At 44.3% G+C, this 20,551-nt stretch overlaps 1 protein-coding gene across 1 annotated transcript in view; it reads right to left on the bottom strand.

The window, feature by feature from the left end:
- The window catches only part of MOV10L1 (Mov10 like RNA helicase 1), a 94,873-nt gene that overhangs the window by 66,272 nt on the left and 8,050 nt on the right, over positions 1 to 20,551 (bottom strand). Inside the window, 10 exon segments of the mRNA XM_075065110.1 lie at positions 556 to 748; positions 1,340 to 1,584; positions 2,173 to 2,313; positions 3,760 to 3,950; positions 5,828 to 5,940; positions 7,881 to 8,040; positions 9,341 to 9,360; positions 9,968 to 9,987; positions 9,989 to 10,004; positions 15,285 to 15,347. Of these exon segments, the coding sequence (XP_074921211.1) occupies positions 556 to 748; positions 1,340 to 1,584; positions 2,173 to 2,313; positions 3,760 to 3,950; positions 5,828 to 5,940; positions 7,881 to 8,040; positions 9,341 to 9,360; positions 9,968 to 9,987; positions 9,989 to 10,004; positions 15,285 to 15,347 (1,162 nt within the window).

Raw genomic sequence — 20,551 nt, 5'->3', positions numbered from 1 at the left:
ACTAACAACTATTACTAACACTAACTACTAAAGTTTTCTATAATCATTTACAGGAAAAAGTACAAGCAGCACAAGAAAAGTCCACTGGGGAGTACCTGCAGAGCAAGAATGAGCAGTTCCAACAACCATCACAGGCAGAAAGAAGGAACCGAGGGGGCAATGGGTCAGCAGGCTCCTATATGCAGCACATTGAGGATGCGACTTGAAGGGGTGCTGGAGCCGACCTGACAGATACCACTGAGGGAAAAATCTTCTAGCGACTGTGCACACGGTATGCACACACCTACATGGGAATGGATATGAGCAAGCACTCGAAGAACTAGATGTTTAAAAGGCAGACTGACCTAAAAATTAAAGTATTATGTTGTTGCCCTGTAAGTTCAAAAAGGATTGGACCAATTCTGCCTTCACATATACACACACACACACACACACACACACACACAACACTTCCCATGGCAGTCAATTGGAGCTGTGCCTGCAAATCTGAGAGTAATATCTCATCCTGAAGTTTCCTTCAGCAGAGCAGCTCAAAAAGAACAAAAACACACATACACTGCAGTGCATATGATCACAATGGAAGTCTTTCCATCAGGTGGTATGAAGATTTCCCCACTAGCTTATGTCTCAGCTGTTGGCTGTTCTTCCACATTTTGTCCATTTTCTCCACTGCACAGATTTTCATTTTCTCTGCTACCAAGATCTTCATTCTCTCTTGCTAAATCTGGATCCTTAGGATTAATTCCATCTGTAGTAAATAGACAGATCACAGTAAGCTTTAATTACTGTGTGACAGAGGTTTATAAAATCATGAATGGTGTGGAGAAAGTGAAAGTGTTATTTACCCCTTCACAAGCACAAGAACCAGGGGCCACTCAATGAAATAATAGACAGCAAGTTTAAAAACAAAAGGCAGTACTTTTTGACCCACTCAACAACTTCCCCTGGCAACAGTTTCAAGTGAAAACTATGTGGGTTCAAAAGAGAATTAGATATATTTATGGAGGATAGGTCTATCAATGGCTATTAGCCAAGATGGTAAGGAATGCAACCCCTGTGCTGGGTGTCCCTAAGCCTCAGTTGCCAGATGCTGGGACTGGACAACAGGGGAGCGATCCTTGATAACTGCCCTGTTCTATTTCATTCCCTCTGAAGCACCTGGCACTGGCCAGTGTTGGAAGACAGGATATCGGGCTAGATGGACTATTAGTCTGACCAAGTATGGCCATTCTTATGTTCTTATTTACTGACAAGTGGGGCATGCAAGGTCCTACTGAAGGAACATACAGGCCTTTAAAGAGTTAGACATTACATACGTATATGATTCTCTCACACATACCCAGTGGGGTTCCATTATTCGTAACAAATGTATTATTCAATGGCTGGCACATAGGTTCTCTACTGTCACTGAGTGAATTGATGCTCCCTTTTGACAAATTCTCTTGTTTCACAGGAACAGATGATGACAAAAATGCCGTTGGAGTCTTCTGGCCTTTTTCGGGCAACTGAAAGCTGAACTGCTTCTCTTTTTCCCAGCCAGCTAGTCTGCAACTGATTAAGGAATGTGGTACATTTCCCTTATTCCTAGAAATAATTAAACAGTTATTCTGTAAATAACAGTTCTGAGAAAAAGAAGTTACTTGCAACACAGAACACACAAATCAAGATAGAATCAAATTCAGTTACATTCCAATACACCCACCCTCACTGAAGTGTGGCATGCATATCAGCTCCACTGAGAAGAATTTTCAGGATAACTAAAGTAAGATAAATATAAATAAACTAATAAAATAAAATGATAAACCAGGGAATTAAGTTATCTGTGAAGTTTTAATATAAGCTAATGTAAGTAGGACCCATGGATTAGGTTCTACTATATCATAAAAGATCGACAGATGTTATACAATATTCTTCTGTATTTAGACTAGGAAATAACTGTGGGAACAGAGTCCATGATGTCCCAGCTATTGGTAAAGGTTGACTGTTTAATGGTGACCATTAAGGTGAGCAACATGGATACAACTCAACTTTGATCCTCTCTCTCCCTCTTTAAAATAGGGGACGTTAGATATGTTCAAGGTCTGAAATTTAGAGCATCAGGAATGGTATAGGAAAAAGAAATAGCACAGTCAAAAGGGAAAGAGTTATAACAGAATAATTTAGAGAGCTTACTCTATCCAAATGACCATGTTTTTACTCTCCCCTAGCTTAAGTGTTCCAAAATTAGTCATTCTTGACACCTCCAGTCCTCCTTTGTCTCTCATTAAATTTTCATATGACTCATCCAAGTTCATTTCACTTGTGGCAGATAGTCTGTAAAAGTCATAATGACACTGTGTTGAATCAAAGTTACATGGGTAGACTCAGGAAAATATAAAATAATATTACATTTAAAGATCCAACAAACTTAAGTATTTTCCTCAGTGTTTGAGTACAGAAGTCCCAAAATGCTTTCTCAGCCATCTACCAAGACCCCTAAGCTATCAGGTTACATTTACTAGGGGAAGCAATGATTTTAAAATATTATATATAGATATAGATATACACATACACACATTACACCCATACAACCTTTCTTTAGAGAGGTCAAAAGTCTTGGATGTAGCTTGTAATGGCTTGGAACCAACCTACCCATCCTCAAAGGTCTGGTCCAACTCCCACTAAAAGTATATGGGATGACATCTATTGACTTCACTGGGAGTTAAACCAGGCCCCAAATCAGCAAACAGGGCAGTTTTTCCATGAGCAACTTCTTACGGCCTATTGCCAGGAGCAGCTTTAGAATTGGGTACAAAGTGAAATAACTGGGTTGGGACAATTCTCATAAGTTTCCTTCTTCTGCTGCTGGCTTCATGGGAGTCCCTTTATGTATGTCTAAACATTTTAAAGGTGACTGCTGATGTCAGCCTAAACTTAAACAAACAAAAGGTAACATGCAACCCACTTACCACCACCTGCAGTTTCCTCATCTGTATCAGTGACTGCAACTCTGATCTTTCTGGCTATGTCTAAATTATCAGTAAAAATTAGTTTCCACCCTCAGTATTACTTAGATGTTCAACTCATATTGAGGGAAATTTCAAAGCAGTAATGAAAAATACCTGAAATTACATATTCTGATTGAAATGAATTTTCTGGAGTTATGTAAGGCAACAGAAGAAAAAAAAATCAGTGCAGCTTTTCTATTAAAGTTTGTGTTTTTTCAATTGCACTCAACCCTCACTAGATGTCTCCCACTGCTGTGATAGTGGACAGATATTCATCCCTACCCTTTATGACACTGGAGAAGATGCTAAAATTGGCAAGTAGAAGATAACCCACAAACGCTATTTTTAAAAATAGATAATTAAAGCAGTAGTTTAGTATATGGACTTCAACCAGAAATAAAAGAAATGACAAATTTAGAAAACAAAATAAGGAAGAATATAAATGAATTGCATGGTAGTACAGAATATCAAGAATATAAGCAAGAGCTTTAGGGATATCAAAACAGCTGTACAGTGTTGCTGTCACAAGTGACCACTAGTAGGACATAGTACTACAGGAAGCATTTCAAGGTGATGAACACAGTTCTGCAGCATGTCCCTTTAAACTAATTTAAACTGAACCATGGTCACCAGAATGAACCTCCTACTAGGGCTCAACAAGGGTTTTTAAAAACAGGTTTAAAAAGTTGTGGGAGCATAAATCATGTTAATTTCCTCTCCCTTCTTAAAAAAGAGTTATGTTTAACTTCAAACATGAGAAGGTTCCTGTTACCCATTCTTGTCTGAAGGAGCCATGCAGAGTGCTCTCCAAATGTAACATGACTGGTTACTCTCCACAACCACCACATTGACCAGGTCATGTCTACGAGGTGAATAACCATCAGGAAGTTTCAGATAATCCAGAATGAAAAATATACTGTCATCTACTACGCCAATTCTTCCACAAACACTGGAAATACGAACCTGTAACATTTACATAATTAGTCTTATTGCATGTCACATGCTTAATTGGTTTAGGCAGTAACTTTCAAAACAGTAGTTCTTAAACTTTTGTACTGGTGACCCCTTTCACATAGCAAGCCTCTGAGCGCGACTCCCCTTTTAAATTAAAAACACTTTTTAATATATTTAATACCATTATAAAGTGCTGGATGCAAAGCGGGGTTTGGGGTGGAGGCTGACAGCTCACGACCCCTCCCATGTAATGACCTCATAACCCCCAAGGGGTCCCAACTCCCAGTGTTAAAACAATCATGACAGAATAGTACATGTATGAAATATGTTTATAATTGAAGAAAACTGAATCTCAGGTATTTCACAGAATGTCTATAGATTTAGTATGCAATATTTCTATGAAAGAGGGTGAGGTAGTAGTAACTATAGCGCTTCCTTAAATTTAAAAAGTACCCGAACTCAAGCATGGGTAAAATTACATGTACAGGGTAAAAATCATGCTTTAACCGTATGCTATAGTACATTTATGGCCGGCTATTGAGCTTCAAGACACCATAGCCATCAAAGAGTTCTCTCACCCCTTCCATGGAAGTAATGGAAATGAGAGAACAGTAAAACCTAAAGCTTTTCACCAGTTCGGTAAGCTGACAGTTTTATCTTTCAGTTGGATACTCAACTGACTTAACACTTGTAAAGACTTATTTGTGGATATACTGGATATGTGGTGACTCTAGAAGGAATAGTAACATTTTCACTGACCAAAAAAGACAAGCATCCTTTTACAAACCAGAGCCCTTGGAAGACTTTTAAAGCAAACATAATAAGCACAGTATTTGAATAATGATATTCATTAGTTTTGGATCAAGTGTAAGTATAGATGTTTGACTCATAAGCAGGTCTGTGTATGAAAGAATGATTTGGGTATTTGTTACCTTCTCAACAAGTGGTTGGTAGCTAAAACCACAAAAGCCAACCAATAACAAAATTTCCCACAACACATTTAAGATCCTCCCTCCCCCGCAACTTTGTTTTAGAAATAATCCCATATCAACTCATGAGCATTAGAAAATTAAGTTTATTCTTTTACCTTTCAGCTGAATACTTGTCCAATACTTAAGCCTCTTTGCGTTCAGTTTAAACCAAATTTTTTTTAATAATAATAATAATCCTGCATTGTACAGAAAGTATTGTTTTTCCCCGATTTTCACTCTACTTTTGTATCATTCAAAAATATAAAAAATAACTTGTTTTACTAGGAAAATATGATACATTGCATGAGATATATATATTACGATAATACATTAGTCTATGTGTATACGTAAAGCTGCCTGTTGAAGTAAGGCTATGTATTAGTCTGGAACATACACACAACAAACAGGCACCCACGCAAGCTTTGAAGTGCATGCACATCTGAACATACTGTTAAATCTCACGCCTACCATGTACACATTTCAAGCTATTAGCAGATAATGGTTTCAACATTAATGTTTTATTTAGGGATTAGAGATATATTGTTTTTTTAGACTCAAAGGTGGCATTGTGTTTTGAGTTCTGTTTTAGTTCTGCAGCAAACCACACTGAATCTGTTCATCAAAGCATTAATCTATTGAATACCTTTTTCCCCGTCCTTACGTCCACCAAAATAAATCCCAATATTTACCTAGAAAAATAATGAATAGCTTTTTGCTCTAATTTTCAGTGTTTTTTGTTGTTGTAGTAATAAACACCGATAAATTCCCGAGAAAAATTAAATACAATAAAAACTGAAAACAAGGGCACTATCAATACTATAGTAGACCTACTAAGATAAGCAGCCATTTTTCCTCCCATAGTACAGCATGAATATTCCTCTGCCAAATGCCAAGAGCAATATGCAAAATACATACTTTGTCCACTCGCTTATATCTCAGTGGCTTAACAGAAACTGCTTCACTGCTCCATGTTGTTGGGTTAATAAAATATTCAGCTTGCACCCAGTCACCTTTACAAGGTTCAAAGCCTACAAAAACAAACAGTGACATTTTTGCAAGTTAAGTTTTCATAAAAAGACAGTTGTGTGACTTTGTGGAAGCATGTAGTGTTTTTGCCATAAGAGGGCATTTTGATTTGACATAATTTAAGGAACTTTAAAGTTACCTGCTAAAATGTGTTAAAAGTATACTTATTACAGCACTATGTACTGAGTGCTACATGTAACAGGAGAGACAGAGAACTTCAGCACTTAACTTTAACTTTGTTTTATTTTTTGTGTCCACCAAAAATCAGGCCCATGAGCTCCCACCCTGTTGCCTGATGGACTGTTGCAACAGGCTGAGACTTCACCGGGAATGCACCAACCTTTTGACAGAGGAGGCGGAAATTTAATTCATGAACTACACTTGCTAGGGATAAACCTTTGTCTTTAACACTTAACACAAATTAAGGAGTACCATTCTAAAGACACAAATGTTGGCCATAAACTGGCCACAAGTTCTGCACAGGAAGCCACCTACATCTGTGCAGAATTCCATTGAAGTCAGAACAGGTACATGGAGGCGCCAAGTGTCTCCACAGGTGGCTTTGGATAGCCCACCTACCTTGTGGAAGAACATTTGCTGTTCAAGCTGTCATGTCAGTCAGCAGTATGAAGCCTAGGCAGAGCTGGCCACACAGATGATCTTAAAGCTTTTTTTTTTTTTTTTTTTTTTTAAAAAGCTACTGAATTTTACTAAGTGTCTGAAATAAGATCTTTAAAAAGTTAATTGCAGTAAACAATGAAGATTAATTAAAATGTAATTTAAATTTTACAATTTAAAAGCTTTCAGATGCCTAGCAACAATGAAAAGATCTGTGATCAAACTGTGATCCAAAGAAAGTCCCAACATTTGCTAATCACTCATAGGGGAGCTGTTTAGAGGCCAAAGCATCATCAAACTCAGGCTATTGCCACACTAGAGAGCTTGCAACTGTGCCACTGTAAGCTCTCTAGTGTAGCTGCTCTAAAACAACGGAGGACCGCTCTCCTGTCAGTTTAATTAATCCAGCCCCTGCACACACACACACAATCAGCGGTACCAACATTGGCAAGAGAAGCTCTCCCACTGACATAAGCATCAGTGTGGACAACATTAAGTCGTCACAAATTATGTCGTTCAGGAGGGTGGGTATTTCACATCCCAAGTGACATAATTTATGTTGACTTAAGCTGCTGTGTAGCCATAGCTTCACATACTTAATACTTTTACTTGTGTTACAGCTTTACTCCCACTCAACTGTAAATTTCAGGAGTCACAGTGATAAAACAAAGATGAACAGACTTTGGACTACAATTCACGTATTGTAAATTTGGATAAATTTTAGCCACAAATTAAAAAACAAAATAATCCTAATTTTTAGAGATACATTATTTTAAAAGTTTAAGTTTCAGGTGCTATTTTGCACTCCTGTAAGAGAGAGATTCTACATTTAATACACTAATTATGAAATCACACAGCTGCATTCCCTCCCTTTTACAGCAAGTTTCAACCTGTAGCAACAATTTTTTTTGATAAGTGTAAAACCCTGCCTGAAAATAGAGTTTTAAAATGAAATGTGTGGGACACCCTAGACCAGAGTTAGGAGTCAATCCTTTTTATATACCAACATGTTTATTTTCAAAGACATATTAAATGTCACTAATTTCTCTATATTTAAAATGAGAAAGGGTGGGCTATATTTACTGTGAGAAGAAATTATTTCACACAAAGAAAGCCTACTTTCAATGAAAGTGATTTAGAGCTCAGTTTACAACACTCACAAATATGAAAAAAACAGCTCTCTTCACCCCAGTTATTACTTTTACTCTAATACGGATTATCTGCTACTTGAAATATAAATTCCTGTAATGTACACTAGACACTTAACACACAAGACTTTCGAGACCATTAAAATGGTTATCAAGATTTTTTTTTCAAGTCATACCTTCACAAACCTGGGCCATGGAGAAAGAAGTTGTCTTATTAATATAGCCACCATCTTCAGTAAGAGATGTAATATTGCCAATTAACATTTTAGTTTTTGATTCAGAAGAGTCGTAAGTAGGACTGCTATAGTCTTCCCATTTGTCTGAGACAGCTTCTACCTAAAGAGTGCAAAAACACAATATTCCCATAGCTGATATTTCTACTTCACAAATGCTTAGTTAGCAGCAAAGTTAAAAATACACTCAAGATGCCCCATGTGACATACCAGATTTCAAGTATTTTAAACTACATTTTATAGCCAACCAAAACCACTATTTACAAGATTATATACCTGTTTCAGTTGTCAAAAAATTCATGTCTCCTCGCACCACAAAAGATTAAAAATACTATAAAAACCAAAAGGAATCACTAGCAGTAACAATGATATAAAGGTGGTAAGGAACTTCACTGTCACAAACTTTTGTTTCAACTAGATGCACCAGTGCCGATATTTATTATTACTGTTCATTTATCTATCAACTCTTCAATCTACCTTGCCCATCTCACTTTAAGATCAAGGCAGTATCTTACAGAGTCTCCTGGCAGTTTTTAACACTTTTACTAATTCTGTGCAAAAAACGACTGAAGCTAGAGCGTTTCCCATTCTGTGAATCAGCAAACTCAAGAATTCTTACCCTTTGTCATCAGTTTATACACTATAAAAATAAATTAAAGGACTTTCAAGCGATAGTTGGTAATTTTAAATTCATGGGTTTTTTTACCCCCATGCTTTTAAAATTTACTCTTTTATTTTATTAAACAGGGAAAACAGCTCCAGGTTGGTGTTTGCAAAATGTCAGCCTGAGAAGGGTCAAGTAAACACAACCAGTTTCCTGATGTGCTAGAAGAAAGGAGCAGATGCAACAGGCTCCTTAGCTGCCTGACCCAAATAATGATTCCTTAATTACTTGGGAAGTTTAGGGCAGAGTTAGGAATCGCTGGCCTGAGAGAAATTCTCCCTACAAGGGATAAGCAGCAGCAGCAGCAGCAGCTTTAAGAAACATGCCCTTGCTTCCAAGGAGTCACTGTTGTCACTAGACCAAAGTCTCCACCACACAAGTCACTAATATAATCAGGAGAGTTCCTTCATTCCACAAGAATTTCCTCCTCTCCTCAGGGAGGCCTCCAGCACTCATAAGCCCTCTTCTCACCTCAAGAGTAATAGTTATTGATGTCACTGTCCAAAAGCCCCTTACACCTTCAAGCACCAATTGGTGCTAGACTCTCTCAATAAACCATGTCTGGGTATATATGAGGAAACTGCATAGTGTAGGAGAAATTGGTCAGGGCAAGCAAAAGGACTAGATGGGGGAAAATATTGAAGCAGGTACTGTGGAAGTAAAGAGATATGGGATTACTATAAGGAAAGCAAAATTAAACATATTTTATTATTAAACAGTGGTATAATAAAAACCTCACATATGTAATAAATATCCCATGTGATACAGCATGGCCAGAGGATAGCCATAAGAGCGTTGCACGGGGCCTATCCCTGCCAAGGGAGGAACGGTTGCTTAGATTAACTAGACCAGCTGTGGCCAATTAAAGCACCTGACTCCAGTTAGAGCACCTGACTCCAGTCATGGGATATTACAACGCCCTGCTTAGAGACAGGGGTGTACGTTGAAGGAGAAAAGGTTGGATTGTCGAGCAGAGTGCAGATTGCAGAAGAAGAAGAAGTTTGTCCAGGAGAAATAGAAGGTGAGGAGGGCTGCAGGGGATTGGGGAAGCCCAACGAAACCCTAGTAAGGGGCACCAGGCTGATAGAAAGAAGGGAGAAGCCCTTCACAACGACGGGTATGAGCAGGGAATGTACAGGGAAGAAGCCGTCCGTCAACGGGGTTCTACCACAACCCAAGGGCCCCCTGGTGGTGACCTGAGTAGAGGCGGACCCAGGTCCCCCCTCCATCCCCTCCTCCAAGGACACGAGGGGATGATTAAGAACTGGTTCAGAGGCAAGCAATATCGCCCTGAACCTACCCCAGAGAAGAGAAAGCGCGAGACCTCAGAAAGAACAACCGGCATTTTTTTTTTTGCCACACCCATCACATAGTTGTCTTTTAAAAGAAAAAAGGGAATGCAGGTAGAACTTTCATCAAGTTCAGGGACTGCTTGTTTACACCAAATCTAGGGCACAGGAAAAAGACGGTTACTCAGCATTGCAAACTGTTTGTTCTTCGAGATGTGTTGCTCATATCCCATTCCAATTAGCGTGTGTGCGCGCCGCGGCACGTTCAATCGGAAGATTACCCAGCAACCCGGGGGTCGGTGGGCGCCCCCTGGTGTGGCGCCGTATGGCACCGAATATATACCCCTGCCGACCCGTCCCCCCCGCCTCCCTTTCCTCCCCAATTCCCCCCCCTTCTTTGTGCCCGGCCCCTTACTCCCGAACGAGGGGAAGAGGGCGGTTTGAAATGGATTACTGACAAACACATCTTGAAGAACAACAGTTACAACGGTGAGTAACCATCTTTTCTTCTTCGAGTGCTTGCTCATATCCATTCCAATTAGGTGAATCCCAAGCCTTATCTAGGCGGTGGGGTCGAAGTGAGATACTGCAGAATGCAAAACTGAGGAGCCGAAGGCTGCATTGTCTCTGGATTGTTGCACCAGGGCATAATGGGAAGTAAAGGTGTGTACTGAAGACCATGTAGCTGCTCGACATATCTCCTGAATAGGTACTTGAGCTAAGAAGGCAGCCGACGAGGCCTGGGCCCTGGTAGAACGTGCAGTAATATGACCAGGAGAGGCCTGAGCAAGATCATAGCAAGTCCGGATGCATGCCGTTACCCAGGATGAAATCCTCTGAGAAGAGACGGGTTGGCCTTTCATCCGGTCCGCCACTGCAACAAAAAGAGTTGGGGCGTTTTGCGGAAGGGCTTCGTTCAGTCAATATAGAAGGCGAGCGCCCTACGGACGTCGAGTGAATGCCACTGCTGCTCCCTACGAGATGTATGTGGTTTGGGGAAGAAGACCGGGAGGAATATGTCCTGGTTGAGATGAAAGGCTGAGACTATATTAGGGAGGAACGCCGGATGTGGACATAACTGCACCTTGTCCTTGTGAAACACCATGTATGGTGGGTCCACCATCAGAGCCCAAAGCTCAGAGACTCTCCTAGACGATGTGATGGCTACAAGGAAGGCTGTTTTCCATGATAAATACAGGAGTGAGCAGGTTGCCAATGGCTCGAATGGAGGGGACGTAAGTCTCATGAGGACTAAATTGAGGTCCCAGGAAGGAGCGGGGCGTTGTACTAGGGGGTACAGATGCTCCAAGCCTTTGAGGAACCTCGAGACCATACGGTGGGAGAAGATGGAGTGAGTACCTTCTCCGGGGTGGAAAGTAGAAATAGCCGCCAAGTGCACTCGCAAAGATGAGATAGCGAGGCCTTGCTGCTTAACATACCAGAGGTAGTCCATAATAGTGGGGATGGGAACCTCCGTAGGTGCGACATTCAGTGTTTGGCACCAGCAGGAAAAGCGCTTCCACTTGGCCAAGAAAGTAGACTGAGTGGAAGGTTTTCTGCTACCCAGGAGTACCTCTTGCACCAGGGCAGAGCATCGTAACTCCAATCGGGTTAACCATGCTGTGGTAAACTCTTTCCCAAATCTGGACTTTAGCGTACAAAATCTGGGTGCTTACTGTTAACCTTCCCAAGCTTATACCCAGCTTGGATCTTATTTCGCTGCCACCAGCCGAAGTTTTCCAGGGTTTCGGCCCCCTCGGGTTCCCCAAACTTTTCCTTGGGGGACCCCTCCAAGACCCAGAGCCCCTGGGTCTCCTCTATCTCATCCCCCAGCTTCCCCCCCTTTCCCTGGGTTAGCCGGTGCGATGCTGTCCTATTCCCTTTGAATACAACCAGAGAGGCAATCTAGCTTCCCCGAGGCTATGCATTCAAACCTAGTCAGCTCACACAAGAGATTCACCCCTCCCTTTGTCCCGTAGCCTTTTCCCGCCCTGGGACAATAGGAAAGTAAGACACAGAGCTTGGGCTTTTCCCTCCCCCCTCTAGCCTGTCACCGATATAACAGGAAAGAACATTCCTCTCCCCTCTGCCTCACTAGGAAAAGAAACTCCCACAAGTTTAAAAAGAAACTTTATATAAAAGAGAAATAATACAAACAATAATACTGCATTAAGAAACTCAATACAGGAATATGGCTTATAAGAAAATAGGAATAAACAGTCTGATCTAAAAGATAGCCATTAAACCAGTCCAGCAAATCAACACCCATGTAAATACAAATCAAAAGCACATCACAGCCGATTACTTTGGTTCGTTTGTACTCACACTTGATAGTAGAAATATTGAAAGAAGATGGAGTTAGAAGAAAAGCTTGTTTACTCACAGCCGAGGAAAACAAAAAAGACCCCGAGTTTTTCCAGTTCCCTCCCCAGACTTTAAAAAAAATCCAGCATGCAGGAGCCACGCCGTGAGATGGAGGGATTGCAGGTCTGGGTGGTGAAGCCTGCCGTGGCCCTGCGTTATCAGATCCTGATGAAGAGGCAGGGGGATTGGGTTGGCTATCGAGTGGTCCAGCAACGTGGTGTACCAATGTTGTCGGGACCATGCAGGGGCGATCAGGGTCAGGAGAGCCCCGTCCCTGCGAAGCTTTACGAGAACCCTGTGCACCATTGGGAAGGGTGGAAAGGCGTAAAGCAGGTGGTTCGCCCAAGAGATTAGGAAGGCATCCGATATTGAGCCCGGGGCGAGACTTTGGTAGGAGCAGAACCTCTGACACTTCCTGTTGTTGCGGGAAGCGAAGAGGTCTATGTGGGGAAAGCCCCACTTCCGGAAGATGGAATGTGCAATGTCCAGGCGAAGTGACCACTTGTGGGAGAGAAAGGACCTGCCGAGATGGTCTGCCAGAGTGTTCCGGACCCCTGTGAGGAAGGACGCTACAAGGTCTATACAGTGGGCTATGCAAAATTCCCACAGTTGGATCGCCTCCTGACAAAGGGGGGAGGATCGAGTCCCTCCCTGCTTGTTTATGTAGTGCATTGCTGTTGTGTTGTCCGTAAACACTAGAACACAACGGCCCTGCCTGAAGATGTTGTTGGAACGTCTGGCACGCGAGGCGGACTGCTCTCAGCTCCTGGAAGTTTATGTGCAACGCTAGCTCGTGAGATGACCAGAGGCCTTGCGTGCGACGATGGCCTAGGTGTGCCCCCCAGCCGAGAGACGATGCGTCCCGTCGTTAGGGATACTGAGGGCTCTCTCGGTTGGAACGGCATTCCTGCACACACCAGGGAAGGTGTTAGCCACCAGTTGAGGGAGCCTAAAATGCTCTGAGGAACAGTGACGACCATGTCTATGGCGTCCCTGCCTGGGCGGCAAACTGAGGTGAGCCAGGCTTGAAGGGGACGCAGGCGAAGTTTGGCGTGCTTGGTTACAAAAGTGCATGCGGCCATGTGACCGAGAAGGCTGAAGCAGGTGCGAGCCAACGTCGTCGGAAAGGTTTGGAGGCTTTCTATAATCGAAACTAGTGCCCAAAACCGGGGTAGTGGAAAGCAGGCTATTGCGAGTTTGGAGTCTAGAATGGCCCCAATGAATTCTATTCTTTGAGTGGGCACTAGAGTAGACTTCTCTAGACTGATCATCAGGCCCAACTGCTCGAATAGGTCCGTGATGATGGCAACATGCCTGATGACTTGGACCTCGGAGGTCCCGCAAATAAGCCAGTCGTCTAGATAAGGAAAGACGTGTATTCTCCGACGACGGAGGAAGGCGGCCACTACAGCCATGCACTTTGTAAACACACGCGGGGCGGTAGAGAGGCCAAACGCAAGGACCGCAAATTGAAAATGTTGATTGCGCACCATAAACCGTAGGGACTGTCTGTGCGGAGGGTAAATGGCAATGTGAAAGTATGCGTCCTTCATGTCGAGAGCAGCGTACCAGTCTCCGGGATCCAAGGATGGGATGATGGTCCCCAGGGACACCATGCAGAACTTCAACTTCTTCAGAAACACACTGAGTCCACGCAGGTCCAGGATGGGTCAGAGACCTCCTTTTGCCTTGGAGATTAGGAAATATCGGGAGTAAAATCCCTTGCCCCTGAATTCCTCTGGTACCTCCTCTACAGCTCCGATGGAAAGGAGCATACGAACCTCTTGCCAGAGGAATTGCTCATGAGAGGGGTCCCTGAAGAGGGACGGGGCGAAATAAATTGGAGGTGGTATCCAAATTCCACCGTGCGTAGGACCCAACAATCTGAGGTTAATTGGGCCCACGCAGGGAGGAAGGAGGAAAGGCAGTTGGAAAACTGAAGTAGATGCTGGGGAAGGACTAGTGCTCTGCTCTCGGGCGCACCTTCAAAAGTTCAGTTTGGGCCCTGCTGATGGTTTGGTAGGACCGTTATTCTGGCCCCCTTGGGAACCCGATTGCTGTCTACTGTTCCCGCGACCACGCCTTCTGCCAAAGTCTTGTCGTGGCCTGGATGGGGGGTAGGGGCGCTGAGGCTGGGTATGGAAAGACCTTCGCTGCGTTTGCGGAGTATGCATCCCGAGGGAACGCATAATGACGCGATTATCCTTGAGACTCTGGAGTCTAGGGTCTGTTTTCTGAGAGAAAAGGCCCTGTCCATCAAACGGAAGGTCCTGGATAGTGTGTTGCAGTTCAGGAGGTAGGCCTGACACCTGCAGCCACGATATTCTCCTCATTGCAATCCCCGAGGCCACGGTTCTGGCCGCCAAATCAGCAGCGTCGAGTGAGGCCTGCAGGGAAGTCTGTGCCACTTTCTTCCCTTCCTCCAGAAGGGCCTGGAATTCCTGGCGGGAGTCCTGTGGGACCAGTTCAGCGAACTTACCCACCGACTGCCAGGTATTATAATTCTATCTGCTGAGCAGGGCCTCTCGGTTAGCTACCCGCAGTTGGAGACCTCCAGCGGAGTAGACTTTTCGTCTCAGGAGGTCTATCCGTCTAGCCTCCCACGATTTTGGGGCGGGGGCTTGCTGGCTGTGGTGCTCTCGCTCATTCACAGATTGAACGACCAGAGAGCATGGAGGAGGATGGGTATATAAGTATTCGTACCCTTTAGAGGGTACCATTATTTCCTTTCCACACTTCTGGCCGTGGGAGGGATAGACGTCGGAGATTGCCAAATGGTGTCTGCTTTGGCTTGGATGGAACAGATGAATGGCAAAGCCACGCGAGTTGGCGCATCCGCTGACAGAATGTCTATGACCAGGTCTTCCACCTCCGGGCCTTCCTCCACCTGGAGGTTGATATTTAAGGCGACTCGCCTTAGAAGGTCCTGGTGGGCTCGGCGGTCAATCGGGAGCGGGCCCAATGAGGTAGTACCGGCCACTGCCTTGTCTGGTGACGAGGAGGACGACAGACCCGGCACGACTGGCTCATGCAGTAACTCCTGTTCCTCAGGAACATCAGGGTCTGGGAACACCTGAGGGTCCGGCGCCAGAGCTGAGTCGTCTGTACCCGCTGGAGGAGGGCGGCTAACAGTGGCCGCTAGTGCGCAGTGTTCCAACAGGGTGGAACGAGATGGTACTGTAGGTTCGCCTTGGGCCTGATGATATGCCCAAGGCATCCAGAAGGACCACTGAGGAGCTTGTTCTGGGCCCTGGGCCTCCTGGAGGACACAGCTATGCGGCTCTGAGTCCCCGTAGGCGACGCTATCAGCGTGCAAAGACTCGGATGGATGCCGTGATGGCCATGGCGGAGCAGAGAGCACGTGAGGAGGAGCCCTGTGCGCAGGGTACCGTATGTCATGCCGTACCGGTGACCGGTACCGGGAGTCGTAGCGGTGCCGAGAGAGTGACCGGGACCTATGACCAGCGCGGTGCCGGGAGGTTGAAGGGACCGTGAAGCTCTATGGTGAGAGTGGCTGCAGCAAGAACGGTGCTGGGAGCTGGACCACCGTCTAGAATATCGGTCCGGTAAGCGGGACCTGGAGCGGTGCAGCGAGTACGACCGGTACCGAGAAGGAGATCGGTACCGGGACTGCGAGTGGCGCCCAGATTGGGACTGGTGGCGAGATCGAGAGCACTGGCGAGACCTTGATCTTGAGTGCAGCCTGCCTGCGGCATCGATGGAAGGTGGCCTGACCAGGGCAGGCTTCCCCGTTGATGTAACAACCTGCACCGGCGGTGCTGGGGGTTGAGGCAGGGTGGGTTCCATTAGGACAATGAGTTCCCTCACCGTCGAAAAGGTCTCTGGCGTGGTGGGGACGATAAGCTCAATCGAGGCGTGTGCCGGGGAGCTGTCATGCACCGGACTCGACGGCTCTTGCCTGGTCGGAATCAACGGTGCCGAGATTGCCGGTGCCACGGCAGTTACTGGTGCCGGGCAGCTCGGTTTCGGCTGCTGCTCAGACTGCGGTGCAGATGTCGGAGCCGCAGGAGCTTTTAGCTTTTTGGCACGCGGGGAGAGGGAGCGGTGCCAGGCTGGCTTCTGGCCCAATGATGGCTGGTGCCGGGGCGTCTTCGCGGTGCCGGCACTCTCCGGTGCCGACAAGGCACTTCTCCCCGGCGCAGACTGTGCGGCACTCAGTGCCGAAGACGGAAGAGTGAGGGCTGCCTCCATTAGGAGCTGCTTAAGGCAAAAGTCCCGCTCCTTTTTTGTCTGCGGCTTGAACGACTTGAAAATCGTGCCCTTATCTGCAAGATGGGATTCCCCCAGGCACTTTAGGCAGGAATCGTGAGGGTCTCCCATTGGCACTGCCCGCCGGCAGGCCAAGCACGGTTTGAAACCCGGTGAACCAGGCATGGGCATGGGCCTGGGCACCGGGAGAGGGAAAGGGGCTAATCCCCTATCCTCTGAACTATATACACTAACTACGTTTACGAAAGGGTATTAAAAGTATTAACTACACCTATAAAACCAAACTATATACACAATAAGTACTAGAACGAGTGAATAGCTAGGGAAGTGGAGATCAGCTAAGCCGTGCGCCACTGTTCCAACGACCAGCACGGGCAGTAAGAAGGAACTGAGGAATGGACGGGTCAGCTGGGGTATATATTCGGTGCCATAACGGCGCCACGCCAGGGGGCGCCCAGCCGACCCGCCGGGTGTTGCTAGGGTAAAAATCTTCCGACGAAGGTGCACGCGGCGCGTGCACACCTAATTGGAATGGATATGAGCAAGCACTCGAAGAAGAACTAACAGGATCTGTAAACAAACTTTATTGTTTTACTCAGAAACGAGCACATAAAGGAGGGTTGTAACACTGGAGAAAGCATGAAGGATTGAAGAAAAAAATCAGTTTTCATTTTCTGAAGGGTTACAGGATCATAACCATCTAAAAAGCTATTTACATAAAAATTATTTGACTTGACAGTGTCCCTTTAAAAGGCTGATCATGGTGTAGCAGTAGCACCAGAGGCCTTACATTTTCAGCAACTGCACATCTCAGGAGGTGAAGTGTGCAGACACAACAAACTCAAAGATCCAGCAGAAGAGTTAAGTGCACCACAGAAATTATTCAAAGGACAGGCTTTGACAGGTCGTAGGAGCCTCCTGAATCCTCTCACAGAAGGGAAAAAAAAAGGAGAGCGCTGCAATCCAAAGTCTGTCCAAAAGGATTTAAAAAGGAGATAAGATATTGGAGGAAATATTTAAGGCCAACCTCGTGTCAAACTACAAACAAGCAGTATAAATGAGAGGAGAATTAGACTTGCTACCATTGCAGTCAGTGCTGAATTTGTCCAGTGGTAAGGCAGAGGATTTCATCTTTGTTAAGCCAACATCCTTCAAAAGTATCACATTCACTAGAGATCATCAAAAATTTAAGCTCATAAACTCACTGTCACTTGTACAATCACTAATTTCTCCCCCCCAAATCAAAACCAAAACTGTGAGAAGTAGAAAAAGAATAATTTAGACTGTTGTGGAAACAAAACAAGCAGAAAAAGTGTAAGACAAGAAGAAATTTGATTTTGGTAGTGTTTGCACAGTTACTTCCACATTGGGATAACAAGTGTTTTTGAAGGGAAAGGGAAAGAAAAATGCATAACTTGGGGGAAAAAAAAAAAGGCGGTACTGCCATGTACAATAGCAGAACTAGTACCATACAGATATCTGTGTGTTGATATGGGTTTAAGTTATGTTTCCAAATCCACATTTCTGACAAATACTAGTTTTATATAGGTTAAACTCTGAGGGGGAGATTCTGTGTTGCACCTCCAAGAGACAAAGCACAGAATTTGTAGTCCTGGGGAAGAAAAGGCAAAGGCGTCTAAGTCATTTTCTTTGTTTCAGGCTGCTTCATGGCCCCAAAATAATTTAGGCAGTCCAGGGAACTACTTTAACCATCCCTGGCAGCCTATGGATGGTTCCATCTACCCATCTCCTCTGGGAGGCAGCCTGCACTGGGGCTTGTGATGCATCCAATACAGGCCTGTTTATGGTAGCCCTATGCCATGTCTGTGCCAGGGAAATTCTTTTCTGATTGGTTGCAGGGCTTTTACAGCCCCAGTATGAATTGCAGTATCCCAGCAAACATTCAGAGTTGTCAGGCTGGTGCAAAATGGAGTTAGGAGACTGGCAGCCCTCAAACCCTTACATACCTCCGAAAAATGGAATAAGTATGCCAATATGCAACTGAGAAGCCCTTAGTCAGCACATTATTTTATTGGATGAACATGTGCAGGACTTTCCCTTAGTTTTCACTTAGAGAAATCCGTTTAGTCAAACTAATACAGTAACTTCTCACTTAAAGTCGTCCCAGTTAACATTGTTTCATTGCTGATCAATTAGGGAACATGCTTGTTGAAAGTTGTGCAATGCTCCCTTTAAAGTCGTTTGGCAGCTGCCTGCTTTGTCCATTGCTTGCAGGAAGAGTAGCCCATTGCAGCTAGCTGGTGGGGGCTTGTACCCAGGGTGGACTGGCAGCCCCCTCATCAGCTCCTCCTATTAGCTCCCCGCTCCTCTAAGTTCCCAGCAGGCTATCAATTGCCAGCAGTTCAGCTGTCCCTCCCTCTACTGCCATGTGAGGTTCCTGCCCTTTGCCTTGGAGCTGCTCCCAGAGACTCCTGCATGCTGTGCAAGGGGGAAGGGTGGGGCACTAATGTCCGGGTGTCCTCTTCCCCCTGCTCCTACACCCCGCTTATCCCTTCTCCATATAGAACAGGGAGGAGGCACGGACGGAGAGAGGCAGAGAGACCTTGGGCAGCAGCTGCTGTCTCAACTTCTTGATCCACTTAAAAAGACAATGCACTTAAAGTGGGTCAGCTTACTAAAAGGGGCAGTGTGCATCTCTCTCTCTTCCACACACAAGATGTGTGTCTGTCTCTGTCTGCTATGCTGTCCCCACTCCCTCGTGTTCATGCTGCCTCGTCAGAGAGGCTACATTAACAACAATGTATTAACCCTTGAGGGCTCAGCCGAGTGCTAGTTGATCATTTAGCAGGAAGGCATTCCCTGGGAAATATCCCTCCTTCTTCCACCCTCTCACTTCACCACCTCAACCAAGCTTCACAACTGTCATAGCTGTGAACAGTATTAAATTGTTTAAAATGTATACTGTGTGTATATCTATATAATATGTAGTTTTTTGTCTGGTGAAAAAAATTTCCTTGGGACCTAATCTCACCCCCCCATTTACATTAATTCTTATGGGGAAATTGGGTTCGCTTAACATCGTTTCGCTTAAAGTTGCATTTTTCAGGAACATAACATTAAGCAAGGAGTTACTGTACTAAGGCAGTAAGATAGTATTTATTGCACTGAGAGCTAAAAATACAGAAAAGGAGGTATTTTCAAAAGCAATTAATGGCTATTGACTTAAATAGGAGAAGAGTTTGGCCAACGCCATGTACTTTTCAAAATATCATCCTAAATACATACCAAATATGACATTTTCAGGCAAACAACTGCTGTAGTTTCTATAGGGATTCTATACAATCATAAAGAGTATCTCTCTCATGGACCACTACTTGGTATTAAGATGGCATACCCACTATGAAAAATAATTTGGGAATTAGAAAGTGAGTCTGAACATGCAATGAGGGTTAGAGAATGTTAAGTGGTATGATTTCAGAACATATGCTGTAATCAAATGGTAGTTCAGAAGGTCCATAGGAGTCACAGAAAAGGCTCATCCCAAGTTTCAAAGGGGGATTCACTACCACAGTGCAATACGCCCTCCACAAAACAACTCAAACTATGACTGGAAATCCATCCTAAGTTACTGCTGGCAACTGATCAAAATTTCCTGTTAGTGTTGCAAAGTAGGATAGGTTTACATATGAAAAAAGAAGGCATTTAGAGGCAGGTACCCTGTATGAATCACCTTTTCATGTTCTTTATGTGTGTATATATATCCTTACTATATGTTCCATTCTATACATCTGAAGAAGTGGACTGTAGCCCACAAAAGCTTATGCTCAAATAAATTTGTTAGTCTCTAAGGTGCCACAAGAACTCTTGTTCTTTTTGAGATACTATAGGTACTCAGTAACTGGTCAATGGAATGTTTACTGCCTGTACGTATGCATTTAATTTAATAGCAAGGCTGTTAAGAAACTAGAAGGAAGGCAACACAAAGGCCCTGGATAAGTAACCTGGTGAGCATTTCAAGGGGGCTAAGAAACAATGTGTGGAATATTAAGCTGAGAAAGCACTACTTATAGGTGCCAGCTGAGTTACAGGATTTTTTTTTTTTTTTT

Source organism: Chelonoidis abingdonii, chromosome 1 (genome assembly GCF_003597395.2).
Source record: "Chelonoidis abingdonii isolate Lonesome George chromosome 1, CheloAbing_2.0, whole genome shotgun sequence".
Taxonomy (NCBI): Eukaryota; Metazoa; Chordata; order Testudines; family Testudinidae; genus Chelonoidis; species Chelonoidis abingdonii.
This window is presented reverse-complemented; position numbering and strand designations above follow the sequence as displayed.